The 25,712-nt window shown below is 49.8% G+C and overlaps 2 protein-coding genes across 6 annotated transcripts in view; both read left to right on the top strand.

Moving 5' to 3' along the window:
- The window catches only part of LOC122674625 (SCO-spondin-like), a 53,585-nt gene extending 48,542 nt beyond the window's left edge, over positions 1-5,043 (top strand). The window contains exons 94-104 of the mRNA XM_043873138.1: positions 169-307; positions 461-663; positions 744-871; positions 972-1,114; positions 1,222-1,268; positions 1,568-1,785; positions 2,081-2,176; positions 2,314-2,374; positions 2,610-2,740; positions 4,107-4,257; positions 4,895-5,043. Coding sequence (XP_043729073.1) covers positions 169-307; positions 461-663; positions 744-871; positions 972-1,114; positions 1,222-1,268; positions 1,568-1,785; positions 2,081-2,176; positions 2,314-2,374; positions 2,610-2,740; positions 4,107-4,257; positions 4,895-4,917 — 1,340 coding nt within the window. The 3' untranslated portion in view covers positions 4,918-5,043. The remainder of the gene's footprint in view (positions 1-168; positions 308-460; positions 664-743; positions 872-971; positions 1,115-1,221; positions 1,269-1,567; positions 1,786-2,080; positions 2,177-2,313; positions 2,375-2,609; positions 2,741-4,106; positions 4,258-4,894) is intronic.
- Positions 5,044-8,877: 3,834 nt separating this feature from the next.
- Positions 8,878-25,712, top strand: part of ZNF862 (zinc finger protein 862) — a 32,712-nt gene continuing 15,877 nt past the window's right edge. For 2 of the 5 annotated variants that reach the window (XR_006334906.1, XM_043872231.1), the window contains exons 1-5: positions 8,880-9,130; positions 15,646-15,757; positions 17,004-17,108; positions 18,589-19,286; positions 20,729-20,885. Coding sequence is in view for 1 of the 5 variants with exons in the window: in XM_043872231.1 (XP_043728166.1) it covers positions 9,107-9,130; positions 15,646-15,757; positions 17,004-17,108; positions 18,589-19,286; positions 20,729-20,885 (1,096 nt within the window). In the remaining 4 variants the exon portion in view is untranslated. The other 3 variants (XR_006334907.1, XR_006334908.1, XR_006334909.1) reach the window with 3 other exon arrangements.

The raw sequence follows: 25,712 nt of genomic DNA on the forward strand, positions 1-25,712 counted from the left end.
CGGGGGGGGTCTCCAAGCACGGGGCAGCCTAGAGAGGCCCGATCCTGTGGGAGGGGCAGGAGGAAGGGCACGCCAAGGCTGCCCCAGGCCCTGGAATCCCTCTGGCTAGGAGAGGACTCCCCGCGTGCGCCTGCTACATCCTGCTTGTCCCCCCACCCCCTCTCCCAGGCTGCCGCTGTCCCCCCGGCCAGCTGGTACAGGACGGGCGCTGTGTGCCCGTGTCTTCTTGCCGCTGCGGCCTCCCCAGCCCCAATGCTTCCTGGGCGCTGGCCCCAGCTGAGGTGGTGCAGCTGGACTGCAGAAACTGGTACGACTGCCCACTGATGGCCACACAGGGGGACGGGGAGCTTTGGCTGGAAGGCTCGGGCCAGCTCAGGGTTATGGGGCATTGTTGGGGAGCAAAGGCTGTTCACCCTGACTCTCGGGGCTCTGAGCCCTTTCTGCACACCTCTGCCCCCAGCACCTGTGTCAATGGGTCCCTGGCGTGCCCCTCCCACGAGTGCCCAGCCCTTGGGCCCTGGTCAGCCTGGAGCAGTTGCTCTGCTCCCTGTGGTGGGGGCACCATGGAGCGACGTCGGAGCTGCAAGGAGGGCCCCGGGAGGGCACCATGCCAGGCCCAGGACACAGAGCAACGGCAGGACTGTAACCTGCAGCCCTGCCCTGGTGAGTGCCCAGGGCGGGGCCTGTCCCGAGGACCCCCCCTGGGACTCTGCCTCACTCTCTGCTTCCCCCCCCACCCCCAGAGTGCCCACCCGGCCAGGTGCTCAGTGCCTGCGCTGTCTCGTGCCCACGCCTCTGTGCGCATCTGCAGCCTGGCACCCCCTGCGTGCAGGAACCCTGTCGGCTTGGCTGTGACTGCCCCGGAGGGCAGGTGGGCTCGGGCGCTGTGCCCTGACTCTCGAGTTGGGGAACCAGGCCGGTGGGGGGGCAGGAGTGGTGGTTGTGTGTAACCCAAGCCTGCCCCGCCTCAGCTGCTGCACAATGGCACGTGTGTGCCCCCTGCTGAGTGCCCCTGCAGCCAGCTCTCTCTGCCCTGGGGCCTCACCTTGACTCTTCAGGAGCAGGCCCGCGAGCTGCCCCCAGGGACTCTGCTCACCCAGAACTGCACCCACTGGTGAGGGCCGGGAGTGTGGGTGGGGAGGGCATGGGGGGTGGGGTGCTGAGAATGGGGATGGGGAGGAGGGCACGGTGGGCATCTGAAGACAGCATTTGTCTTTCCAGCGTCTGCCGAGGTGGAGCCTTCAACTGCTCCCTCGCTGACTGTCAGGGTGAGATGCGGGCTGCCCAGGCCTCTGCTGGTCCCTCCAAAGGCAAGGCCAGGCTGCCCTAACGAGGGGAGAGGGGCCTGTGCTACCCCCAGCCACCAAGCTGGGCCCCACTACTATATGGGAGGGTGGATAGGAGCAGAGAGGTGGGTTTGGAGACCCAGATGTCTGGAGGCTGCTGGAGCCGAGTGGGTGGTGCTGAGGAGTGGGGAGGGACCCGGGGTGCCCAGTGTGGGAAGGGGGGGAGTGGAGGCTGGACCTGGGCTGACCTGAGTGGTGGGATGGGTGGTCTTCCCTGGCAGAGTGCCCCCCCGGAGAAACGTGGCAGCAGGCAGCCCCCGGGGAGCTGGGGCCCTGCGAGCAGACGTGCCGGGAACCCAACGCCACAGAGACCCGGGGCAACTGCAGTGGGAGGCAGGCCCCGGGCTGTGTGTGCCAGCGCGGGCACTTCCGCAGCCAGGAGGGCCCCTGCGTGCCTGCGGATCTCTGCGAGTGCTGGCTCCATGGGCGCCCCCACCCGGTGAGCCACGGCGGCCCTCAGTGCCCCCGCCCTTCCTGGCCCAGGGCTCTGGACCACTGGTTTGTCCCTGGCTTATACCCCTGTACCCGGACCCGCAGCCAGCGGCTGGCACACTTGGACCATCTCTGGCCCCCAGGGACCCACCTCCCTCCCAAAACCCTTGCTGCCGACGCTGGTCTCAGGCCACTGCCCTGGCCGGGCCTCCGGGTGGGCTTGGGGTGGGGGGACTGGGTAACAGAAAAGTCTGTGGTAGGGAGGGGGGCGTGGAGAGCAGGTTCTGCCCCCTTCTCCCCAGCCTGGATCTGAGTGGCAGGAGGCCTGTGAGAGCTGCCGCTGTATCAGCGGGGAGAGTATCTGCACCCAGCACTGCCCCCCGCTCACCTGTGCCCAGGTACCCATCTGAGCCCTGTGGCCCTGGGCTCCTTCCTGGGTCCCTCCCAGAAGGGTGGTCTCGGGGCCTCAAGCAGGCAGTGTGGGGCGCTGGGCCTTCCTCCTGAGCGGACTGGGGGGGCCCCCCTCCCTCTGCAGGGCGAGGTGGCTGTGCAGGAGCCTGGGAACTGCTGTCCCACTTGCCGCCAGGAGGCTCCACGTACGTGGGGACGGGGGGGCACCTCCTGCCTGCTCTGGGCTTCTCCCACCCCCCACCCTGGGGAGGCCGCCTTTCCTTGTCCTGCCCACCACTCAGATTAGCAGAGTGAAGACCCCCCGGTACTGTGTCCCAATACCTGGCCACCCCCACCCAACCTGCCCTGCTCGGGTCCACGCTGTGTTGCCTCATGGCGTCTCCTCATCACGGTCCGCTCCCTGTCCTGCCCCTCCCCTAGAGGAACAGCCCGTCTCCTGCCGGCACCTCACGGAGCTTCGCAACCTCACCAAGGGTGCCTGCTACTTGGAGCAGGTGGAAGTGAGCTACTGCAGCGGGCACTGCCCATCCAGCACCAACGTCCTGCCTGAGGTGAGCATGGGGCGGGGGGCCTGCCGGTTCAGGGGAGGCAGCTCAATCAGCAGACCCCCAGGGCCTGAGGCTGTGAGCCTAGCACCCAGGCAGAGCCCAGGGGACATGAGCAGCAGAGTCATCTTGCAGGCCTACAGCTGATCAGAGCCAGGTGGCCTGGCGACCTCCGTGGGGCTTGGGCTCCGGAGCCGGCTGCCTGCCTCCTGCCCCTCCTGGGGGTTTTGTCCCGCTCCTCCCTACTGTGGCCCCGCACAGCTCCTGGTGCCTGCTTCTCAGCCCACTGTGCCCCTCAAGACAGGCTAGCCAGGACAACAGAGAAAGTCAGGGAGGAGCTGAGTTGACCTGTGATACAGTGAGCGAAGGCTGAAGGGCAGATGTTATTTACGGTGGTCTTGTCCTGGACGTTGCCCAGAAGATTGAGACAGAGCTCCGCTCTGCGCCCACCCTCCTGGTGCCTATATCTCAGGAGCCCTGTGTCACCCTGACTCCCCTAGCCCTGAGCCTGGAGAGCTGTGGCTCCCACCTGGCCAACGTCTAGCCAGAGTGGAGCCTCACACGGCTCCTGGCCCTGCCTCAGCCCACCTGGCCACAGTCACCTATTCCTGGAAGACAAAGGTGCTTTCCCATCTGGTCCTCAACCCTTGCCACTCTCCTGCTCCCCTGGGACTCCTGGAACCTTCTGGAAATGCCTCTCAAATCACTTTTGGATTGTTTTTTTAAAACACAGAGTGAGGAGAGGACAGTTAGTACATTTTTTTCCTGGGGAGGAAAAAGTAAGTGACAGTGGGATAGAATCAGAGGGAGATTTTTTTTTCTTTTGTAGATCTCTAACTTGGTATTGTGTGAATAAAGTTAGAATTACACATAATATTAAATCAAACATCCAGTAGGACTCACAGAGTTACTGTATAATCATAAAGCAAGAGTGTCTGCTTTGGAGTGAGAACTCACTTTGTACTTAGGATCGGACTGTGCAGTTGAGGACTTCATTATTTGTAGGTTCAAAAATTACTACTCTGTCTCTTCAACTAGACTTAGAAGTAGACCCGTGTCTTTCCCCCCTGCTGCCAGGATGCAGGGATGAGCGCGTTAAAAAGCTCTCGTTTAGCCTGCAGGTTGTTGGATGCTCAGATGCTTGGGGGCCTGGAATGGAGGAGGTGGGCTTCTTGGAGAACTGGGGGCTTGGTGGTGACACGCCCCCACCTGGCTTCCCTACTTGGTGAAGAGGTCTGGGAGCTGAGATCTTGGGATCTGGTTCTCCCTGCGCCCGGCTCTTCTTGGATAGGAAAGGCCAGGGAAGGCAGGTGGCTTGGGCAAACTCCTCTTTGCCCCTCCCCAGCTCAGCCACCCCCTCCCTCTCGCCCAGGAGCCGTACCTGCAGAGTCAGTGTGACTGCTGTAGCTACCGCCTAGACCCTGAGAACCCGGTGCGCATCCTGAACCTGCGCTGCCCCGGCGGCCGCACAGAGCTGGTGGTGCTGCCAGTCATTCACAGCTGCCAGTGCAGCGCCTGCCAGGGTGAGTGTGGGCGGGGCTCCCGGAGGGGCGGGGTTCTGGTGGGCGGGGGCAGGTCGGGGGCGGGGCCGGGACTGAGGTCGGGGTTGGGGATCACCTGAGGCCAGGAGCTGGCCAGGCCGGGCGCGTTACCCGACGGCCCCTCGCGGGAATTCCTCCTCCGAGTCCTTCTGCTCTGCTGCATGTTCCTTCTTAGCATTCTTGTTGGTTTGTTCTCCAATCACACTTAAGCCCAGGTGTTCGGGGTCAGGTATATCAGGTTCGAATCCCAGCTCATCCATTTCCTTCCTTGCTGAGCTTCCATAACCTCATCTTTACACCCGGGTGACGATCCGCACAGGCTTGTTGGGAGGACTTGGTGAGAGGCTGTACGCGAAGTGCCAGGTTCTCTATAAACACCTGGTACACGTTAACCCGAGGCCACCACACAGTGTGGCGGGTGAGAAAGATGGAAGGGTGCTGACGCCGCCTGGGTGGAGCGCAGGGCAGAAGCTCGCCTTGACTGCGGTCTTCCTCCAGGCGGCTGTCCCTTCCTCTCCTGCCAGTTTGCTCAGCACCCTCCCTCTCTCCAGCCCCATCCCTTCCCGGCCGATCACCCTGCCTGTTTTGATAGCGCATCTCCCTCTTATTTGTCCTCCAGGAGGTGATTTCTCAGAGCGCTGACGGCTCCGCCGGATGAAGCCTGCCCTGGCCGTCATGACCCCTCCTCCCATGCCCGGCCCCCCCTCCCCCACCCCACATCCCTGCTCTAGTTCTAACATATTCCAAATAAAGTGATATTGGCAGCAAGCCCGTGTACAGAGTCTGCATCCCAGGATTCAGAGGGGAGGGGAGGTGGGCTGGGGGTGTGGGGGTGGGAGGGTGGGTTCTGAGCCCTGGCCTGGACCTGCACAAGGACTGTCACCTGGGAAACCTCTGTGAATAGCTCATGCTAGTGAACTTGGGCAAGTCACTTCCCATATCTGAGCCTCAGATTCCTCATCTTTAAAGTTTGGATGTAAAGTCTTAAGATCTCTGGTACAAGACATCTCTAGGGCCCCAGGTCCCATCCCTCACCCCATCTGATGGCAGCTGCAGCTCTGGCAGGCATTGCCATGCAAGATACATTCATCTCATGCTGAGGTCTGCTTCTTCTCCTCCTCCTGAAAAGTTTTATTGAGATATAATTTAGATCCTATGAAATTCACTCCATTTTGAGTTACACTTTGATGACTTATGGAAAACACACAAAGTTTTATAAAAGTTGACTTTTATAGAAAACACACACATACATCACCACAGGCTAGTTTTAGAATATTTGCATCATTTCAAGCGAATTTACCATACATTCTTCCCACCTCCAGGCCCAGGTAATGAATCACTAAATTGTTTTACACCTTAGTAGATGTGCCTTTGGGTCTGTCTAGTCAAAGCTATGGTTTTTCCAGTAGTTGTGTATGGATGTGAGAGTTGGACTATAAAGAAAGCTAAGCGCCGAAGAATTGGTGCTTTTGAAATGTGGTGTTGGAGAAGACTCTTGAGAGTCTCTTGGACTGCAAGAAAATCAAACCAGTCCATCCTAAAGGAAATCAGTCCTGAATATTCATTGGAAGGACTGATGCTGAAGCTGAAGTTCCAATACTTTGGCCACCTGATGCGAAGAACTGACTCATGGGGAAAGACCCTGATGCTGGGAAAGATTGAAGGTGGGAGGAGAAGGGGCCAACAGGATGAAAGCGTTGAATGGCACCGCTGACTTGATGGACATGAGTTTGAGCAGGCTCCAGGAGTTGGTGATGCACAGGGAAGCCTGGCCTGCTGCAGTCCATGGGGTTGCAAACAGTTGGACACGACTGAGTGACTGAACTGAACTGAGATGTGCCTATTCTGGACACCTCATATAAATGTCTGGCTCCTTTGTATTAGCATGATGATTTTGAGATTCATCTGTCAACCAAAATAAATAATGCAGGAGGTTGCAAATAAATTTATTGGAAAAAAAAATTTATTGGGAAACTTAAGAATTACAATTCAGGAGACATGGATACGGGTAACCCTGAAGGAGTGTTCTGGGGAAGAGAAAGACTCAGGGGCTAATAAAAACAGAGCCACGAGGTTGTTTAAAGTTGCCTGGAGAGAGTGGATTGAATCTGATGTGAGTCAGAAAATAGTTGTCGATAAGGAATCAGGTGGCGCTAGTGGTGAAGAATCCGCCTGCAAATGCAGGAGACGAAAGAGATGAGGGTTTAATCCCTAGGTCAGGAAGAGCCCCTGCAGTTAGAAGTGGCAACCCACTCCAGTATTCTTAGCTGGAAAATTCCATGGACAGAGGAGCCTGGTGGGCTACAGATGGGATTGAAAAAGAGTCAGACATGATTGAGCCCACTACTAACACTAAGAATCAGGAGTCGTTTTAAAGAAGGCCTGTCAATTGAAGAAAAACACACCACCTAAAAATTGCCTGTTTTATTTGGAGCCCTTACTGAGGACTATGTTTTGGGAGACAGCCTCTCAGACAGCTCTGAGGAACTGTTCCAAGAGGCAGTGGAGGAATTAGAATATATAGATTTTTCTGAGGAAAAAAAAATGTAGCTGAACATCAGTTGATTATTGCTAATCACAAAATACTGATATCTCCAGTTAATGATTATAGTGCTTTTCTGTGTATGGGAAGATGCAAGAGTCTGGGTTCATTGAAATTATCCCCTATGTATGCATCTTAACTATTTAGGGTCAGTACCCTGTTTTCCTCCATCCTGAATCCCCTCAGGGTACACCATGGGGCTGTGGCTACAGTTGTTGATGGCTTGATGGCAGCAACAATTATTGTTAACTAAAGTAGCATGCAACATTGCTTTGTCTGTGGATCCAAGAAGTAAACAGATGATCATATTTTAGGGTAAGGATCTGGTTAGTATCTTGAGTTTCTGGCAGGTATTCTGGCTGACTTCATCAGGTCAAAAGATCAGATTCCACCCAGGCTGAGAAATGAATAAGTCACATGTCTTTAATGGCCTCTCAGCTCCATTTTCAAGAGCTCTCTTGGCAATACCAACTCCATTTTTATTTTCCTTTCACACTTCCATATTACAGCATGTGTCAACAGCCTGTTTCCTTTTGTTGCTAAATAGTAATCCATTGTGTGGATATGCCATATTTTATCAACGCACTCATCAGTTGATGGACAGTTGAGTACTTTCTTGTTTTTGGTCTACTATGAATAAAGTTGCTATCAGTTCAGTTCAGATTAGTCGTTCAGTTGTGTCCGACTCTTTGTGACCCCATGGAATATAGCATGCCAGGCTTCCCCGTCCATCACCAACTCCTGGAGCTTGCTCCAACTCATGCTATAAACATTTAAAGCTGCTGTAAACATTCCTATACAAGTCTTTGTGTGGTCATGTTTTCATTTCTCTTGGATATATACCTAACAGTGGAAATTTCTAGGTCATATGGTAAGTTTAACCTCTTAAGAAACTTTCCAACTGTTTCCCAAAGTGGTTGCACCATTTTACATTTCCCTCCCCTGCCCCTACACCATTCCTGCTTCTGCCCTGAAATGTACCAGGGCTCATTTCTCTACATCCTCTCCAACACTTGTTGTTATCTGTCTTTCTTATTTTTTTAATTACCTATTCAGTAGGTATGAAGTTGTGTCCCATTGCAATTTTAATTTGTATTTCCTTAACGACTAATGAAATGGTTAGATAACATCACTGACTCAGTGCCCATGAATCTGAGCAAACTACAGGAGATAGTTATGGACAGGGAAGCCTGGTGTGCTGCAGTCCACGGGGTCGCAAAGAGCTGAACACAATTTAGTGACTCAACAAATGACTAATGGTGCTGAGAATTCTTGTTCATTTGCTGATTTGCCATTATATAGCTTCTTTTCAAGCTTCTTTTGCTTTCTGCCCCAGGGCTTTCTGACCACAGACAGTGTCCACTTGGCCTCCGTACAAGCACAGCTAGAAGTACAAGTGTGAGGACGGAGTGCAGTTACTATCTCTTGGAGCAACTCTCAACTTCTGGGGATGGGAGCAGTGGGTGAATGCTGAACTCCTCTCCCCCCATTGTTCAATGGACTATTATGGGGAGGGGCATTCTGTATAATTCTTAGAAGTGGAATGAAGCCCCCAATACCCACAGCAGTGACCTTGAAATGCATCCATCCTTTTCGTCTTCCCTGCTTAACCCACCCAAATCCCAAGGTCTGCTCTCTGGGGTCACTTTCCAGGACCAAACCCCGGTCTCCAGCTCTGCTTCCAGGAGAGGGTGGAGAGGGAGGAAGCCAGGCTGCACACTTCTGCTCCAATGCCCAGTGATTCTGTATTTACCCTCTGTCCCTTTATGTTCCTCAGACCACCCCGACAGGAGAGTCCTATGCAACTACAGTTATTGGCAAAAATGGGAGGGAACAGACGCAAGAACAAGCAATCTTATAGCCCAATCAGAGCACTTTGCCCTTACTATCGGTCCTTGGAGAGTGGGGAGGGCAGAAAGCGAACCGCTCTGTCCAACCGAGACCCCGCATTCCCCAAGCCAACAAGCGGCTTTAGGAGCCGCTTACTGAGCCTGGACTGCGCTTCCCATGATGCCCCGGACTGGGCGGCTGCCGTAAAGCGGTTCGCCCGGTGCGACGCGAGTACCGGCCGTGCGCCTCTCCCGGAGCCGCGAGCGCCACCGCCCACTCTGAGGAGGGACTGCCGGTTCCGGGCCGCGCTCCCTCCTTCTCGGGCGCCCTTCCCTCCGGGAATCCGGGTTCCCTCAGGTGGTCGCGGCGGTGGCGGCGGCCTCCTCAAGCCAGGCCGCGGGGGGAGGGGGCGGCCTGGCGGCAGTGGCGGGGGCGGCACGGGCCACCGAAAGCGGGGCCATGGAGCCCAGGGAGTCGGGGAAGGTAGGCCTGGAAGGGCCCGGGGGCTGCCACTCCCCTCCCGTCGGTCCCAGGTCTGGGCTCCGGCGAGGCGGGCGCTACAGGCGGAGTCCGCGCAGATGAGCCAGCCTTGCAGGGAAGGACTCGCCTGCTCGCCCGCCTCTTCGTTCGCTCTCCGGGAGAGTCCCGCGCAGCCTTCCGCTCCCTCCCTCCGCGGCTGCCTTAGCCGCGCTCTGCCGAGAGGTCGCCCCGTTGGTGCTGGGTGGGTGACCCGCTCAGTGGAGTAATGCGAAAGGGCTTCCCGTTTTCCCCACCGTTGGCGTTTAGAGGCCTGTGGTGTTTTAAGGCTTTGAGGCTGGATAAGACACCACTGCTGGGAGCCAGGGGTGGGCAGGGTGAGGGCTTGGCCCTGCCTAGATGCCTCTTCCCAAGAAGGGGCTGAGAAGAAAAAGACCTGGCATCTGGCGTACTTCTTGCCGATTTCTGTGTCTAGCTTATCTACTTCGTGGAGTATCTGAGTATTTCTGAGAAGCATATCCCATAAACTTTTCTTCAGGCTTTGGGCAAGAAGCCGTGAGTTGGAAAAGGTGGGGAAGAGGGCTTGAAGATAGAGTTAAGTGAGTTGGTAGGATTGCTAAGAGCTCAGAGTCTGTCAGTAAAGACCGGCGTGGTCGCATGCTCTTGACTTGGAGACCATGGCAGACTTTGGGGACTAAGATCTTTCTGGATATTCTTTGATGCTAGTTCTTGAGTATTGTTTCTTCTCTGGCCAAAGAGGAATGTCTTCAGCAAACGTTTTCGAATGCGGATTGAATCTCTTCTTTTACAGAATTGCTCTTTTTTTTTTTTTTGGTCAGGGATTTAAGTTGATGGAGATTCTGGAAGTACAGAATAAATACGAAATGACCACTTTCCTCCAGGAACTCTCCTGCAATTTTCACCTCAGTAAAATGGACAAGCCTGGAAGGGTGGTCCCACAGACAAAAGAGAGAAAGAAAGGATCAGGAGGGTATTTTGATGCTGTACTTTTTCCTGGGAATACTGGGAAAGACTGAATTTTATAAAAGAAGTTACTCCTTGCTTAAGCATCTCTTCCTTACTCAGTACTCTCCACAGTGCATTTTCCAGATGAAACAACCTATAAACAGTCCAGGACGTTAAAGCCCCACAACCTAACCAGAGAAAGATTGAAGGTGAACTGCCTGCCAGCCTCGTGCTAAGCACTTGAGGGCAGTGGCCCCCAGTGTTTTTGGCACCAGGGACTGGTTATCTGGAGGACAGGTTTTCCATGGACCAGAGGGCAATAATGTTAGGGAGAGGGTGGTGACAGATGCAGGAGATGGTTTCAGGATTATTCAAGCACATTATATTTGTTGTGTACTTAAAAAAAATTATTATTTTTACATCAGCTCCACCTCAGATCATTCGGCATTAGATCCTGGAGGTTGGGGGACCCCTGCTTTGCTGTACCATGCTAAGTCACTTGAGTTGTGTCCAACTCTTTGAAACCCTAAGGGCTGTAGCCCACCAGGCTCCTCTGTCAATGGGATTCTCCAGGCAAGAATACTTGAGTGGATTGCCATGCCCTCCTCCAGGGGATCTTCCAGCCCCTGGGACTGAACCCTTGTCTCATGGCTTCTGCATTGGCATATGGGTTCTTTACCACTAGCGCCACCTAGGAGGTCTTCCCTGGTAGCTCAGATGGTAAAAAGTCTGCCAGCAGTGTGGGAGATCTGGGTTCGATTCGTGGGTCGGGAAGATCCCCTGGAGAAGGAAATGGCAACCCACTCCAGTATTCTTGCCTGGAAAAACCACATGGATGGAGGAGCATGGCAGGCTACAGTCCATAGGGTTGTAAAGAGTCAGACACAACTGAGAAGCTTCACTTCACCACCTGGGAAGCCCCAGATCCTGCTTTAGGGAATACCAAAAAAGTAAAGGAAATGGCCCTTGCCCTCAGGTAATATCCGAGGTTTAGTTTAGACTGAACCTGATTTTGGACAGAGTGGAAGCAAAATGTAGTGGGGAAGAAGGGCTATAAATAATTGGTATTGCAAATTGAAAGTAGTGATTTGAGGTTGATTTCAAGCAATTCTGTTCATTTGTAGACTTTCTTAGTCTTTAGTATGTGTAGAGAGAGATACAAATATTTTGGGAAGTGGAAGAGAAATTTTATGTCCTTTTCAGGAAAGTGAAAGTCGCTCAGGCATGTCCAACTCTTTGCAACCCAGTGGACTATACAGTCCATGGAATTCTCCAGGCTAGAATACTGGAGTGGGTAGCCTTTCCCTTTTCCAGGGGATCTTCCCAACCTAGGGATCGAACACAGGTCTCCCACATTGCAGGCAGATTCTTTACCACCTGAGCCACAAGGGAAGCCCAATAATACTGGAGTGGGTAGCTTATCCCTTCCCTGGTGGATCTTCCTGACCCAGGAATTGAACCAGGGTGTGCTGCCTTGGATTCTTTACCAACTGAGCTATGAGGGAAGACATTTTCAGACCCAACCACTAATTGAAAACCATGGGGACTGGAAATTTCATTATTGATTCTAATCTTGACTGCAGGGTGTCTCAAAAGGACACCTTTTCCAGGTGTGTCAGTTTTTTTAGCCTAGGGAATAAGAATGTTATCCAAAGATAAAGTGATTGCAGAACAAACTAGAAGTGTAAGATGCATTGCAGATGAGTGATGATAACTGAGGCCTGGGTGGAATAGTTGTGCTATTCTAAAAGTGAAAGAGTTAGTCACTCAGTTGTTTCTGACTCTTTGCAGCCCCATGGACTGTAGCCTACTAGTCTCCTTTGTCCATGGCATTCTGACTAGCCATTCCCTTCTCTAGGGGATCTTCCCAATCCAGGAATCGAACTGGGGTCTCCTACATTGCAGGCAGATTGTTTACCTTCTGGGCCACCAGAGAAAGTTCCGTTCTTGATATCACTCTTTTGGCTCAAAGCTGGAAGACTGGGATTTCACGTGAGGTATTATTGATCTATTATTAGAATTTTCCTTTGATGCTATTTTGTGATGTTTATTAAATAAAGGCAGTCTTGGCCTATAGGATTGGGTGTAGGGTGTCTTGCTTGTCATTGGCAGAATAATGGATAGAGGTCAAAGACTTCCCCATCACTCTATCCCGTTATCCTCTTTCATTTTCTTCCCAACCCTTATCACTGTATAACATTCTCACGTTTATTTATTTACTTAGATGTTTGCTGACTCACTCTCTGCTATATTCCCAGCTAGAAAAGTGGAGCAGTATATGGCATGTAATAGGTTCTCAGTATTTTTTTGAATGAATGACTCAAAATAGCATCTCTACAGGGGCCTTTCTGCTATATGTGTGGGTGGTGTGACGAACACTGCATTCTGTGTTCTCTGGGAGACTTGTTGGTGCTGCCAAATAGGAGCATTTATTGTGTATGTGTTTATTGCCTCAACAACATCTCTGGTTCCTAGTCACTGACCCCCAGCAAACCTCCTCCCCTTCCCATAGAAGTGATTATTCCTTTCTCATTTGCCTCTGGACCCAGTTTTGTTATTGCACTTACATCACAGTTGTCTGTCACCTCCCAAGGGGTTTTATTCTCCTTAACAAATATAGTGTCTTTTTATCTTAGGATCTCCAGGCACACAGAAACAAATAAAATGTGTGTTCAGTGAACGAATGAATTAAATGCCTATGAAATCCTGTGGTGGTGATGGGAAGAAGGGTGGTGATGGTGAAGGTGGTTTTAAAATGAGATAATCAGCGTAGGCTTCCTGAGCACCAGGCGTCATAAGGGCTTCCTGCTCAGGGGACGCAAAAGTGCTTCTCTTGGTGGACAGAAAATCCCTTGAAAGAGAGATGGACTATGAGTAGGAACTTGAGTGGGTCGATGGAAGTGGGCTGAATCGGGGAATCTAAAGACTGGGTGTGTGGAGGAAAGAAAGATATAATACATGTTGTGATTACAGTTATACTTACCTGACTGTAGTAGAGGTTCCAGGTGGGGCAGTGTCTAGAACTGAGGAAGGGGAGTCAGGCTTAGGGGGGACTTGGTGCTGGGCTCAGAACTCAGAGTTCTACCTTATAGACAGTAAGAATCACAAAAATAGAACATCCAGGGATATTCCTTGCTGTCTGTGTCAATGAGAAATTCCTCATGTTCAAGCAGATTTGTGTGTGTGTGTGTGTGTGTGTGTTTTGCATGTCATCAGAAGGCTCTTGCTATAATATTGGTTAAAAGAGAGGTACCAGGGTTAGGGTAATTATCATTCTTGTTGGGAAGATACTTCTTTAGTATCTAAACATTCAGCCCTGGCCATGTTCTTCATCCTTGTGGCACTCACAGAGTGATGGGTCCGTTAGGTTTCATTATGCCCACCTGGTCCCTCAGGAACGCAGGGTGGGTGGGAATGAACAGGGAGCCCTGCTTGCCCTGGGTCACACACTCTGACCTGTCCTAATCGGAACAGCTTGCCCTGTCGCCCTGGTATGCAGTAGTCCTCCTGGGCTCTTCCTTCAGTATGATCTTGAGGGTTTTCTATCCCCCCGCCCCACATTGGCTGTCCTTAGGCTATATCCTGTGTGTACCTGTTTCCTGTCTGATTGCCTGCTTTTAGTGGAACCCATCCTGTAGCGTGCTTGCAGCAGTTTTTTGGAATTATAATCACATTTTGCTTTGGAAGACACTCTGAGAGAAAATAGTTATTTAAAACATACACATTGGCAGTACAATTCCATTGTTGTTTAAAACTGTTCATTCATACATATTCATAGACAAAAGACTGGAAAGTTGCATATCAGATGTCAATATAATTCTTTTTCACTAGGGAGATTGTGGGTGATCTTAAAGAATTTTTTTTTTGTTTGTTTTTTGGCTTTCTGTCTAAATTTTCTGCAGTAAATATTGACTTACAAGAAAAATGCTCAAATTATTTTTAAATATACAAATCAATAATGACTGGTAAGATTTACGTATACTGTTTTTCTCAAGGAGCTTCTTTATTGAAGTTAGATATTTCATGTACTTAAAATTGGAATATAAAGTGACAGGCAAATTTTTAAAAATGTACTGTAACTTGCTATAAATGGAAATAGCCATTGGACTATTTGGACTTACCAAATAGTCCCCTTCAGTGTTCTCACTTTGGAAGGGCCGATACCCCAAGGATGTGATTTTCCGAAGTGTTTTTCTTTGGGGGAGGGGTTTTTTTTTGTTGTTGAAAATTTTATTTATTAATATTATTTCTTTGACTAGCTGGTAAATGTTGGTGGTACGAAATTTAAAAGGATAACCAGCAACAGATTCTGAGTGTTTTCTGATTATTTCTTTTATAACTGCTTGGTTCATGGCTGCAATATCTTACTTCTCTGGGGCTATTGATGATACTTTTGTTTTTTTTAAAGATTGTTTTCCTCCCTGCCTCACATCCATTTCCTCAGTTCCTCCTCCCCCTGTCCCCCACCCCCATCTGTTTTGGTCTCTGTCAGATGTGTAAGAGCCTTTTCTTGATGTCTTGGTAGTCCAGTTGTTTGCTGATTCTAAACAATGGAAAGCCAGAATTCTAACTGGAATCTCTGAGCATGTGGGAGGGAGGGTCTTGCCATCTTGGAGCCTGTGTAAGGGATCTGGCATTTGCTGGTGAACAGTTTTCCCCCAGCTCTTGTTATTTTAGCCTTGCTGCCTTCACTCCTAGGCCAGTGGTTCCTGGGGCGGCCAGGGCCTGAGTCTCTAGAGGATTTATTGGTGTAACTTGGGTTGTTTCTCAGTTTGTCTACTGTTGGGTGAGGATTCAGTTTTCTTGAATCTGCTCAGTTATTACTTTTTCATCTGCTTTTCAGTTAGCAAAATTATATTGCTATTGTCCCCTTGTTGTGTTGTCCATCCTAGTGGGTGTTTCATTTGGAGATTTTTTCATGGGAGGGGGGTGTCTTAAATTCAAAAGGAGGAAGCAAAATTCAGTGTACTTGTTGAACCTGCCATCTTAATCCAGAAGTCCTTGAAACATTTTCTGAATTTCCTTGCCCCTTTCTGGCAGAACCGAGCTCCTTTACAAGCCCGATGGAATATAGTTCTCAGCTTTAAAGCATTGCCCATCTTGATCATTGACACATTCACAGACATAGTTCTCAGTGACATTTGAGTATTTCCAGAAATCAGATACATCTTCCTAAGTGGCTATTTACCACGTTCAAGATTTTGCAAAAAGAAGCACTGTTGGTTGTTTCTAATGCACTGACTGAGAAGTAATGGGTCCCGTGGGACAGCAGGTGAGGAGCATGCAGGGAGAGAATTGTGAGTCCAGAGTCAGCCTTCATTACAGCACTTTGGTTCCAGGGTGTGGCCCTTCCTAGAAGAAGCGGTCTCGTTCCCTCTGTGACTTGCACGCGGTGGGGGAGAGCGATGAGGTGCGGTCCTGTGTGTAGACTGATGGTGCCCCCTCCCCCAGTCTGATCTGTTCCCAGAGTAGGGGTGCCCTCAGGTGATCGTGAACACAGCCGTGGAAGACCCAGGAGGAAGTTGGTGCTTACCTGGTGTCATTTTTCCTTCCAGGCTCCTGTGACGTTTGACGACATCACGGTGTACTTGCTTCAGGAGGAGTGGGTGCTGCTGAGTCAGCAACAGAAGGACATCTGTGGTTCTGACAAGATGGTGGCACCCCTGGGTATGGCCCCTGTTCACTTCCCCACAGCATTCCCAACCATACCTGACTGTGACAGGCTTGAGAATTGTCTAGAATCCGACCATTTTTTTCCCAACATCTTGACACTGTTTATCCACTCAGTCCCCTATCTGGCTTACCTGACTATGGATTCACACATCATGCATTCTCTTCTCCACTTAAACTGGCCAAGAGAAGTGGGGAAATTGGGCATGCCAGGGCTAGACCTGGATGCCTCAGCATATCCCAGGGCGCCTGGGGCAGGGGTGGGGCAGGGGGGGCCCACCTGTGGATGGTGCTGCTGGAAGGTGGGTTTTGTTTCAGTGCCCAGAGGACACTGGAGGCGGTGGGCAGCGGTGGAGGAAGCCTCAGATCTGCAGCATGGAGATCTGGTCTCAGTGCCGGCTCTGCCACGAGGCCTGGCCAAGCCCATTAGCCTTTTCGAGGCTTGGTGTCATTCTTCACTAGCTTTCCCTTTTCACAGGCTTGTAGCGGTTTAATGAAATGAAACAACTTAAAAGTTTGTGCCCGAGTAGATAGTTTTCATCTTTTCTATTTGCTGAATGTCCTTTCTCTGCTTCTGTGGATAGACTTCTGGTACCATGGACAGAGGTGATTGTAGTTCATTGTGTCTGTGTGCATATATACTCTTCTGATTTCAATTTGATGACCATCACCATGCCTTTCTTTGCTTCTTTTCACCTTGGCCCTTGTCTAAGGTTTATGGGGGCAACAGTCTCAGCTCTCTTTGGATGGAAGGGTTGCGTTCTTCGTGTCTACTAAAAAGTTTGAAAACTGATGATTCTTTTAAACCAGAAGTTGCAAAGTAACACTGGGCCAGATTTGGTCTACCCCTTTGTTTTCTTTCTTTCTTTCTTTCTTTTTTTTTTTTTTTTTTGTGTGTGTTTGGCTTCTTTAAAATGCTTAAATAAGTTTTCTGTATTTAGCCATGGAGGGGTTCACATAGAAATATGATTTCTGGCTTCTCTTGATAACTGGGATGGTCTGGCCGTGCTGACCCTGCATCTGATTGATGGCCTCTCCTGAATTTGAGCACCTGCCCCGACACCTGGGCTCAGATCCACAGCCTCCCCTTCTTGCCCCCCGCACTTGGTTTCCTCAGATTATTGTCTGGTCCCACTCAGCATTTGAGTTTGAGCTTCTGTTCTGAACCAGTAGCTTTTATAACCTTTTTAACCTGTGTGACCTGGATTCCACCTCATAGTGCTTTTCTCTGTTCCTGACCCAGGACCAAGTATTGCCAGCCCAGAGCTGTTCTATAAATTTGAGCGAGGGCCAGAGCCATGGCTTGCCAGTGTCCAAGGCCAGAGGAGTCACTTGAGCCCCAACCCAGGTGAGCGTGGACCTGCCCCGGGAGGAGGGGTGCTTCGCTGGAGGGAGGGAGCAGGAAGCTGGGCCCCAGGCCTCTGGCCTGGTCCTCTTCTACCTGTGCACCAGTTACACACGAATGCTGCTCCTCCCCCAACGGTCACTTGATCTAAGATATGCACACCTTGTTCTCCGTACTCTCATCTCCCTTTAGTGTATTTCTACCTGAGAGGAAATGTTTCTGTATAACGATATATTCTAAGCTCCGTGGAGGCATGACTCAGTCTCATTTACTACTACAGTCCCAGTGCCAAGAAAGATGCCTGGCAAGCAGTTGCTCAGTAGCTGATTGAGGAATGAACGGGTGAATGAATGGATAGCCGCTAAGTCCTGGGGATTGATGTTTGCTTTCCTCCTTGGATGAGCCTGTCCTCTTCAGGGATTGGCTTCGCCAGAGCCAGGCCAGATGGCATCTGTCACCGTGTAAGAGACCGCATTAACCCAGCCCCTCTTATCGGAGAAAGGGGAGGTGGAGCTTTCCTACTTCCTCTTCCTCATTCCTACTTCCTCTAGGAATGGCATCAGGGAAGATTGCTCTCCCTTGTGGCCTATCTCAGATGGACTACACAAAGCCTTGACTTGTTTTGGTTTGTGTTTGCTGTGTTTGTCTCTTAACTTTGGGCCTATTGACTCTATTAGTAGATTTGTGCTTCCGGGATTGGTAATAGACCATTTTGTGGTCCATTGGCCTGGAGCAAATACTGTCAAGTCCTTGCCCGCTGGGCATCTGAACTTGTTGGTACATGAGAAATGGCACCAGAGCAGTTAGAGGTGTCTAAGCTGCATTTCAATTAAGGCATGAAGAAAGAAACTTCTGGTTTAGCTTAAAGAAGAAAAATTTTAGTGAGGTCCTGGAAGTTTCCACTTCTCGGAAGGGGTGCTGAAGTAGCCTTCCCAGGGGGAATGTCACCCAAGATGGATGCAGCTCGAGAGAACTCTCTGGGGGCCAAACTTGTCTGCTTGGTAGAGGGTGGGGGTGCTTTCTCGCTCTGAAGATACATGAGCCAAGTGCAGATGCCTGTCTGGCAAGGGTACCAAAGAGGGGGATTCCTGCTAAGTGTGGAGTAGTGGTGTTTGCTTCAGTTACCTCTTTAACCCTACATTCTCTAAGTTCAGTGTTCAGTCTCTGGTAAATAAGTCTGCTCTCTTGAAGGCTGTGCCACTGTCTTAGGCTGCACAGGTGAAATTTTAGAGATCTCTTTTTGGCCAGGTGTATCTGTCCTTTATATTAGGGAAAAAAGAACTTCCTTAAAGTCCATTTGTTTCTTTGGGGTTAGGCAAGGTGGGCCTGGGGGCTGGGGGCTGGAGAGAAAACACAGGCACAGTGGGTCACTTTGTGGCTGTGGTTCCAGCTTTCATAGAACGTGGATCTGAGCACCTCTGAGTTGCAGTGACTCAACCTGTAGGATTTCAGAGAAAATTCCATCTGTTTCTTTTCTCTAAAGGAAAAAACAAGATGGGCTTCATGGAGGAAATGGACATGCAGTGCCCATCCAGAGAAGCTGGGCTGTACCTGCCTCCTCAGAAGGAAGCCTGTCTGTCCCACTTCAGCTCAGAGAGAGGCAGCGTCCAGGGAGACTGTGCGGGAAGAAGCAGCAAACCCTCCAAGCCCCGATCCATCCAGAAGTCGTGGTTTGCGCAGTTCCCGTGGCTGGTCATGAATGAGGAGCGGACAGCTCTCTTTTGCTCTGCTTGCCGGGAATACCCATCTGTCAGGGACAAGCGGTCAAGATTAATAGAAGGTTATACCGGACCATTCAAGGTGGAGACTCTCAAATACCACGCCAAGAGCAAGGCCCACGTGTTCTGTGTCAAGGCCTTGGCCGCACGGGACCCCCGCTGGGCAGCCCATTTCCGGAGCACCCAGAAGGTGTCTGGTGATGTACTGGCCAGCCAGGGGCCCTTCTTCCCTGCAGATTATTCCATATTTTACCCCCCAGGGCCTCTGGAGGCCTGTGATAATGTGGCCCAGCTCCTGCCCAGCTCAAGAGCCGCCCTGGGGGACCCTGGAGGGAATGGAGCAATTCCTGCATTGTACCTGGACCGCATCCCTGATTTCAGGCAAACAGAAATCGTTGATGACGTCCGCAGCTCCTCAGATGATAACATTTTATGTAATGACTCTGCCGAACCCTGTGGCCAGGTAATATGTTTATAATGATGGCTCAAGGGGGAGGATTCCGTGCTGACAACAATGTATATTGCACGATGATGGTGGAACAATTCCCTTAGCTGTAGCTGCCACTGACATTATCATGTTACCATAGGCTGCCATGCTTCAGCTGTGCCGGGTCTTGTTTTAAGTGCTTTACATGTATCAGCTCCTTTATTGATCACAACCCCCCTACTACTATTATCTCCTTTTGGTAGATAACAAAACATATTAGTGGGGCCAAATACTCTAACTTCTGACATAAAGAGAACAGCTACATTCAGAAAAGCCATCTTTATCCAGAATCTAAAATGACCACAGAACTCCAGAAACAAGCCACAATCACAAAAACAGCCACAAAGCTCTTAAATAATCAATGTAAAAGATATGTTTCCGCTTTAACTTTGGAATCATGTTTCTTCAGAATTTAGGTAATGTTTTTTTAATGCTGCACTGAAGCGGGTGTAGCAATCATAGTTAAACTCACCTTTATGGGCAAGAGCTAAGATGTAGCCAGAGACCAAGGGCGCTCATGGCGCTGTCCTCCCCCTGAGCCCCTTGCCGCCAGCCCAGGGCTCTCCTTCCACCCTGCTGCACTGCTGGGACCTCCAGACTCCACTTCTGACCTCAGGCCTGTTTTATCAAATGCAACAGGTTTAGTTTCTGATTCTTTGGAAAATTGCCCTGCAGGGAAGCTGTGTTAATTGAAATCTCTGAGTAACCAGATCCGTCCCCCTTTCTCAACTTCCCCTCCATATAAACGGGGTTTTACTACAAGTCATTTTGAGCAGCTCCTCTAGTGTTCTGGTGAGAAGAGCTCAGGCTTTCCTCATTCCTAACGTCATAGATAAAGTTAGTAAGCTCGGATTTTTATGGAATCCAGAAAAGGGACAGAGCTCATTTCCCTTCATGTTCCCTCAGTTTTTAGGATTAGAAGATAATAAACAGGTCCAAGCTTTTATAGCCTGAATTCCTTTAGCAGTAAAGTGTGTGTTAACATAGTCACTGAACAGGAGCATCTTTACTTGTTTTACTGCTTCTTTCCATCCTGATGGGGAGCCTCAGCAGGGGCTCAGAGGCAGCGGCCACCTTTGCAATGGTGGATGAGTACACGGTGCCCTTGAGGATGGGTGCAGCCACGAGGCTCTGCGAGACCCCTGTTCCTCAGTGCACTGTCCTTTCCTTCCCAGAGAGAAGAGGAAGGATCTTCCCTTCATTCTAGGATCATGATGAGGTTTGTGTTGTTACCTACCGACTCTGGGCTACACACATTTGCACCTTTGACTTTCAACGGATAGCTGAATTCCTCAGAGCGCGTCTGGGCCTCTCGGCAGGCTTCCCAGGAGAAACAGGCTGTGAACAGGACCCCAGGAGCATCACGCTGGGTGTCTGACGTGAGAGGAGTACTGAGCGCCTGCTACTCTTTGTTGCAGGATCCTTCTGAGGAGGGGCTGTTGGAGGCGCTCCCGGTGGTGTTTGAGGATGTGGCAGTGTATTTCACCCGGGAGGAGTGGGGCGCGCTAGACAAGCGGCAGAAGGAGATGTACAGAGACGTGATGCGGATGAACTATGAGCTGTTGGCATCCCTGGGTAAAGATCCGAGAAGCCCCCCTGTTTGCGCCATTGCTGGAGATGGGGACCCGCGAGGGCAGCTGCGCTTGTCCTTGGTGTCCCATTCCTGCCCTCTATCTGCACGTAGGCAGAGAGCGATTAGATCTTTGCATCTCAGAACTTTCCCTGCCTCGGGGTGCTGTGCTTTATCTCTTCTTCATCCACCCATCGTCATCCATCTTCCACCAAACACTTACTGAGCACCTACTGTGTGCTGGATGAACAGGCACGAGTCAGGGTCTCTGCTTCCAAGAGACTAGCAGGTTTGTGGGAGAGACAGGCACTTTAATAAGAAACTAGAAAATAACACAAGCTTTGTAAAAGAGGTTCAGGGAGGGCCCCCGGGGCCGCTGGAAACAGTAGCTTAATGTGGCCGGGCATCCAAGGGAGGGATAAGGACAGGCTTTACAGAGAATGAAGTGCTTTAACTGCGCTGAAAACCAGGCGCACAGGACGGAGGACGGGCTTCCAGACATGACAGAGCTGGGGATGATGTGAGCGGAGGCAGGGAGGCAAGAAAGGGCGTACGGGTGGGCTCCTGGATTCCACCTCTACTTTGAGCCAGCGCTGCTTCATCCCCGGGCCAGTGGGGTGGGCAGGGTCGGCCCGGGTGTCCCTGGGCTACAGGCCTCGGAGAAGGATCCGCACACGCTGCTGTCACCTTCTCGGAGCAGTCTCCTCTCTTGCATCTGCTTCTTGTTCTTCTCTTTGCCTCCTTTATCCATCAGGCACCCTGAATTTTCGCGTGGCACCAAAAAGACAACTCTTCATCTTAAATGCTGTTATTATTACTATTACTAGCCTGTATTGTAACAAAAACCTTGCAGAACAGGCTGCCGTGCCTAACTTAGGAATTCCACCAGTGACCTGGGTCATGACGTCTACAGAATAAGGAATCCGAGTATTTGTGGCTTACCAGGTGTCATGTCCCCAGCTCACCGCACCCTTTCCTGTGCACCTGAGTATTTTCTGAACATCCTTGACCAATATACTTCTTGTTCTTATCATTGTTCACAGAGTTTTAAATGGCTCCTCAAACATTCAGAAAGGATGTGAAAAATTGTTTCTTTCATGAGGACATAGGTATTGTGCTCGTGTCCTGGGCCAAGGCCTTTGAAGCACACCTTCAAAGAGCATCACTACCACCCAGTGTCTGAGCAAGCGAGCGAGGAGGAGATTGGTTTTTAAGAAACCAGTCTTACAGGAAGTTGGTTTTTCCTTTGAAGGAGTGAGCAGCAGTGGTGCACTCTGCCCTCTGGGCCCCTGTGGAAAATCATGGGGAAGACGGGGTGACCAATGGTACAGCAGTGTGTTTCCCACAGCGTGGGCCTGACTTGGATTGTTGAGTTGGACTGTGTCATCTAAGCATTTTTTATCCTTTTCTTTTTAACTTCTATATGTTCGGAAGTGGGGAAATCTTCAGTAAGTAGGCCTCTCCTCCAGGAGAACTGAGGTGCAGAAAGGGGCTGCTGCCCTGGGGTTAGATGTTGGGGTTGGCTCAGGTCAGCTCAGCTCAGGTTGTGGGTCTTTGTGGTCTGGTGGTCCTCAGGCTGCATCGCAGCACATTTGTACTGTTGATTTCCTTGTGCTCTTGTCATTTGAGGAAACCCAGCTAATTCTTTAGTTTCTTTTATTAGGATTTACAACTAGTAGGTTTGTTCTTTTAGATTTTATTATTATGGTACCTGTCTTTTAAAAAGACAATCTCAATTTGATGCAGTCAGATTTAATGTTAATCTGTCAGTTGTGTAGCAGTTAAACTGTTGTCGACTAAAGCTTTTCAGCTGGTAGTTTCCAGGTTAGGTTCAGCCTCCATGGCCCCACCAGTTGTCTTATCAACAGGACTGAACTTGTAGAGGACAATCACTTTGATTATGGAGAAAAGATAAGGTTTGTGCTTTGATTTTAGTGCTTTCCTCTGTCAACCTTTACTTTTGTGGACTTGCTCATTTAGAACTGTTTATCACTATGTAGAGTTCCAGCTGTTCTTTTATTTCAGTATTTTAAATTCTGGTTTCAAACTTTGGCCATATTTGGTGATATATCTTGCTCCCCCCACCCCCCCAAGAAGAAAACTCAGTTACATTTCACTGTTAAGAAACTAATAGTGTCAGTAACAGAAACGGACAAGCCAATACAGGGACTATGTGGTAACCCTTGTTTTTACTAGTAAAGGTGTCATCATACGCAGAGTAGCAGGTCACTTCAGGTGGGCAGTGCCTTTTCTACAGGTGAGCTCATCAGCGACTGCTGGACCTCACTGCTGGGAGAAGTCAGATCACCAAGTGGAGAGAAAGCTGAGTGGGCGAGCCCTCAGTGGCATGAGCCGGAGTTAGAGTGTCTTATATGTTGTCTAGGAGGCTAGCTGCTGCACAGTGGGCCATATCTGGCTTCCTGGTGGGGCTCCTGCCCCCAGGAGCCAGAGAGAGAAGAAGCAGTGCCAGGAGCCAGAAGGGCCATCTCCAAACTGGTGCGGGAGCCAGCCTGCCAACCTTGGGGTCAGAGTAGCCTGAAAGGATCAGAATCTGTCTTTGCAAGCCAAGCCATTTTTCTGGACTTTGTGTGTGTGTGTGTGTGTGTATCAACATGCACATGCGTGCACATGCTATTTATATCTCTTTAGTCACTTTTCCATTACTAAGACATAGGCGAATCTGTTTGCAAATTCCCTGTTTCACTTGTTCTGAAGAGAACAAAAAGAAAAGGTTTTTTAGCACCATTTCAGCCATAGTTTCAAAGAGCTGTGCCTGGGATTCAGCACTTCTGGGGCCAATGTGGTCATGCTGTGGACAGTCAGAGGTGACCAAGCCCCAGGGGAGTGTAACTGAGGCAAACATTTTCAGGGATGTTCAGTCTCATGTATAATTTCAGCTAGTCTTTAAAAATATTTCTTCATAATTATGTTTTTTAAAGACCTTTATTTATCTATTTTATTTTTTGGCTGTGCTGGGTCTTGGTTGTGGTGGGCGGGCTTTGCATTTTGGTGACTTCTCTGGTGGAGCATGGGCTGTAGGCGCGCAGGCTCAGTAGTCATAGCTCACCGACTTAGTTGCTCCTCAGCATGTGGAATCTTCCCCGACCAGGGATCAAACCCAGGTCCCCTGTGTTACAAAGCGGATCCTTAACCACTGGACCACCAGGGAAGCCCAATAATTATATATATTTTTAATCGAAGTAGTTCTCATATAACAAAAAAAATGACAGTTCCTGTCCCACAATTCTCTATTGCTGAATCCTCCTCACCAAAAATTTTTAGCTGTTTCTTCCAGTAAATGGTTTCATTATGCCTAAGAAACACACACATATAGACATTGTTTTTTAAAGCACAAACTTCAGCAGGATGCATTTCTAAAACAGCTTCATTCTTTTCCATCACCACTTGCTTGGGTCACCTCTTTGGGGATTTTCTTTTTCACCCTTTGGATTGTCAAAAGAAAATTCAGAGAGCTTTCCTGATAGGAATATTTTATTGAGGAAGAAACAAACTGTTCATGAACTGGGAGACTTCACACCCAAAGTGGTTAAAAGCTTGGCTCTCAGCACGTAATGCTCAGTTTATAAAATGTGAATTAAGGAGTACTTTTAAAAATTGTGATTATATTCTCTCTAGGATAGTAGCACTGTTTACCTTTTCTTGTGTGTAACTAATTGTCTCAGAAGCTGTACAGTCACTCTGACACGAAGGAAACTTAAATTTTGTTTAAGACCAGAGTCAGCATTTTGAGGAAATTAGGACAGTTTAAGATTTGGTTATGTGATTATGAGTGTTTGGTCCAGGGGTTTATTCAAAAGGTGGCCTCTAGGACTTCCCTGGTGGTCTAGTGGTTAAGACTCTGCCCTACCACTGCAGGGGACATGGGTTCAATCCCTAGTCAGGGAACTAAGATCCTGCATGCTGAGGCCAAAAATGAAAGCAAATTGTGGCCTCCATTTTGGCTTTTTTACAGGGTGAAACCTTGAGCGGGGCCCATGACTTGTCACACTCAGGTAACAGATAGGCCTCCAGTCACTTTTAGTCACATTTGTGTTCTAATTTAATTAATAAAATGACCAGTACTGTACTCTTCAAGACTGTCCTGATTAGGAGGAGAACTCTGGGAAGATGGTAGAGCACCAAGAATCTGTTTCCTTACCTGAACAACAGTTGCACTGGTACAGTCTGTCTGGTGTAGCTATTTTGGAACTCTGAAATCTGTCAGAGGCTTTCAGCTTACAGGGGAAGAGTTGGAAAGTAAATTGTGGTTAAGTTTGGTCAATTTCAGCTCTTAGTATAGTAGCAGCTGCCCATCTCTCACCCCACCACAGTGCAAGCAACAGTACCATATGCCTAGAGCAGGTTGCACACAGTTGGCAGGAATTAGGGTGGGCCAAAAGGGCACTTCTTTTTTGTCTCTGCTTTTTAATATGCTATCTAGGTTGGTCATAACTTTCCTTCCAAGGAGTAAGTGTCTTTTAATTTCATGGCTGCAATCACTATCTGCAGTGATTTTGGAGCCCCAAAAAATAGTCTGACACTGTTTCCACTGTTTCCCCATCTATTTCCCATGAAGTGATGGGACCAGATGCCATGATCTTAGTTTTCTGAATGTTGAGCTTTAAGCCAACTTTTTCACTCTCCTCTTTCACTTTAATCAAGAGGCTTTTTAGTTCCTCTTCACTTTCTGCCATAAGGGTGGTGTCATCTGCATATCTGAGGTTATTGATATTTCTCCCGGCAATCTTGATTCCAGCTTGTGCTTCTTCCTGATGCTGAAACTCCAATACTTTGGTCACCTCATGTGAAGAGTTGACTCATTGGAAAAGACC

This window comes from Cervus elaphus, chromosome 18 (assembly GCF_910594005.1).
Source record: "Cervus elaphus chromosome 18, mCerEla1.1, whole genome shotgun sequence".
In the NCBI taxonomy this organism is placed as follows: Eukaryota; Metazoa; Chordata; class Mammalia; order Artiodactyla; family Cervidae; genus Cervus; species Cervus elaphus.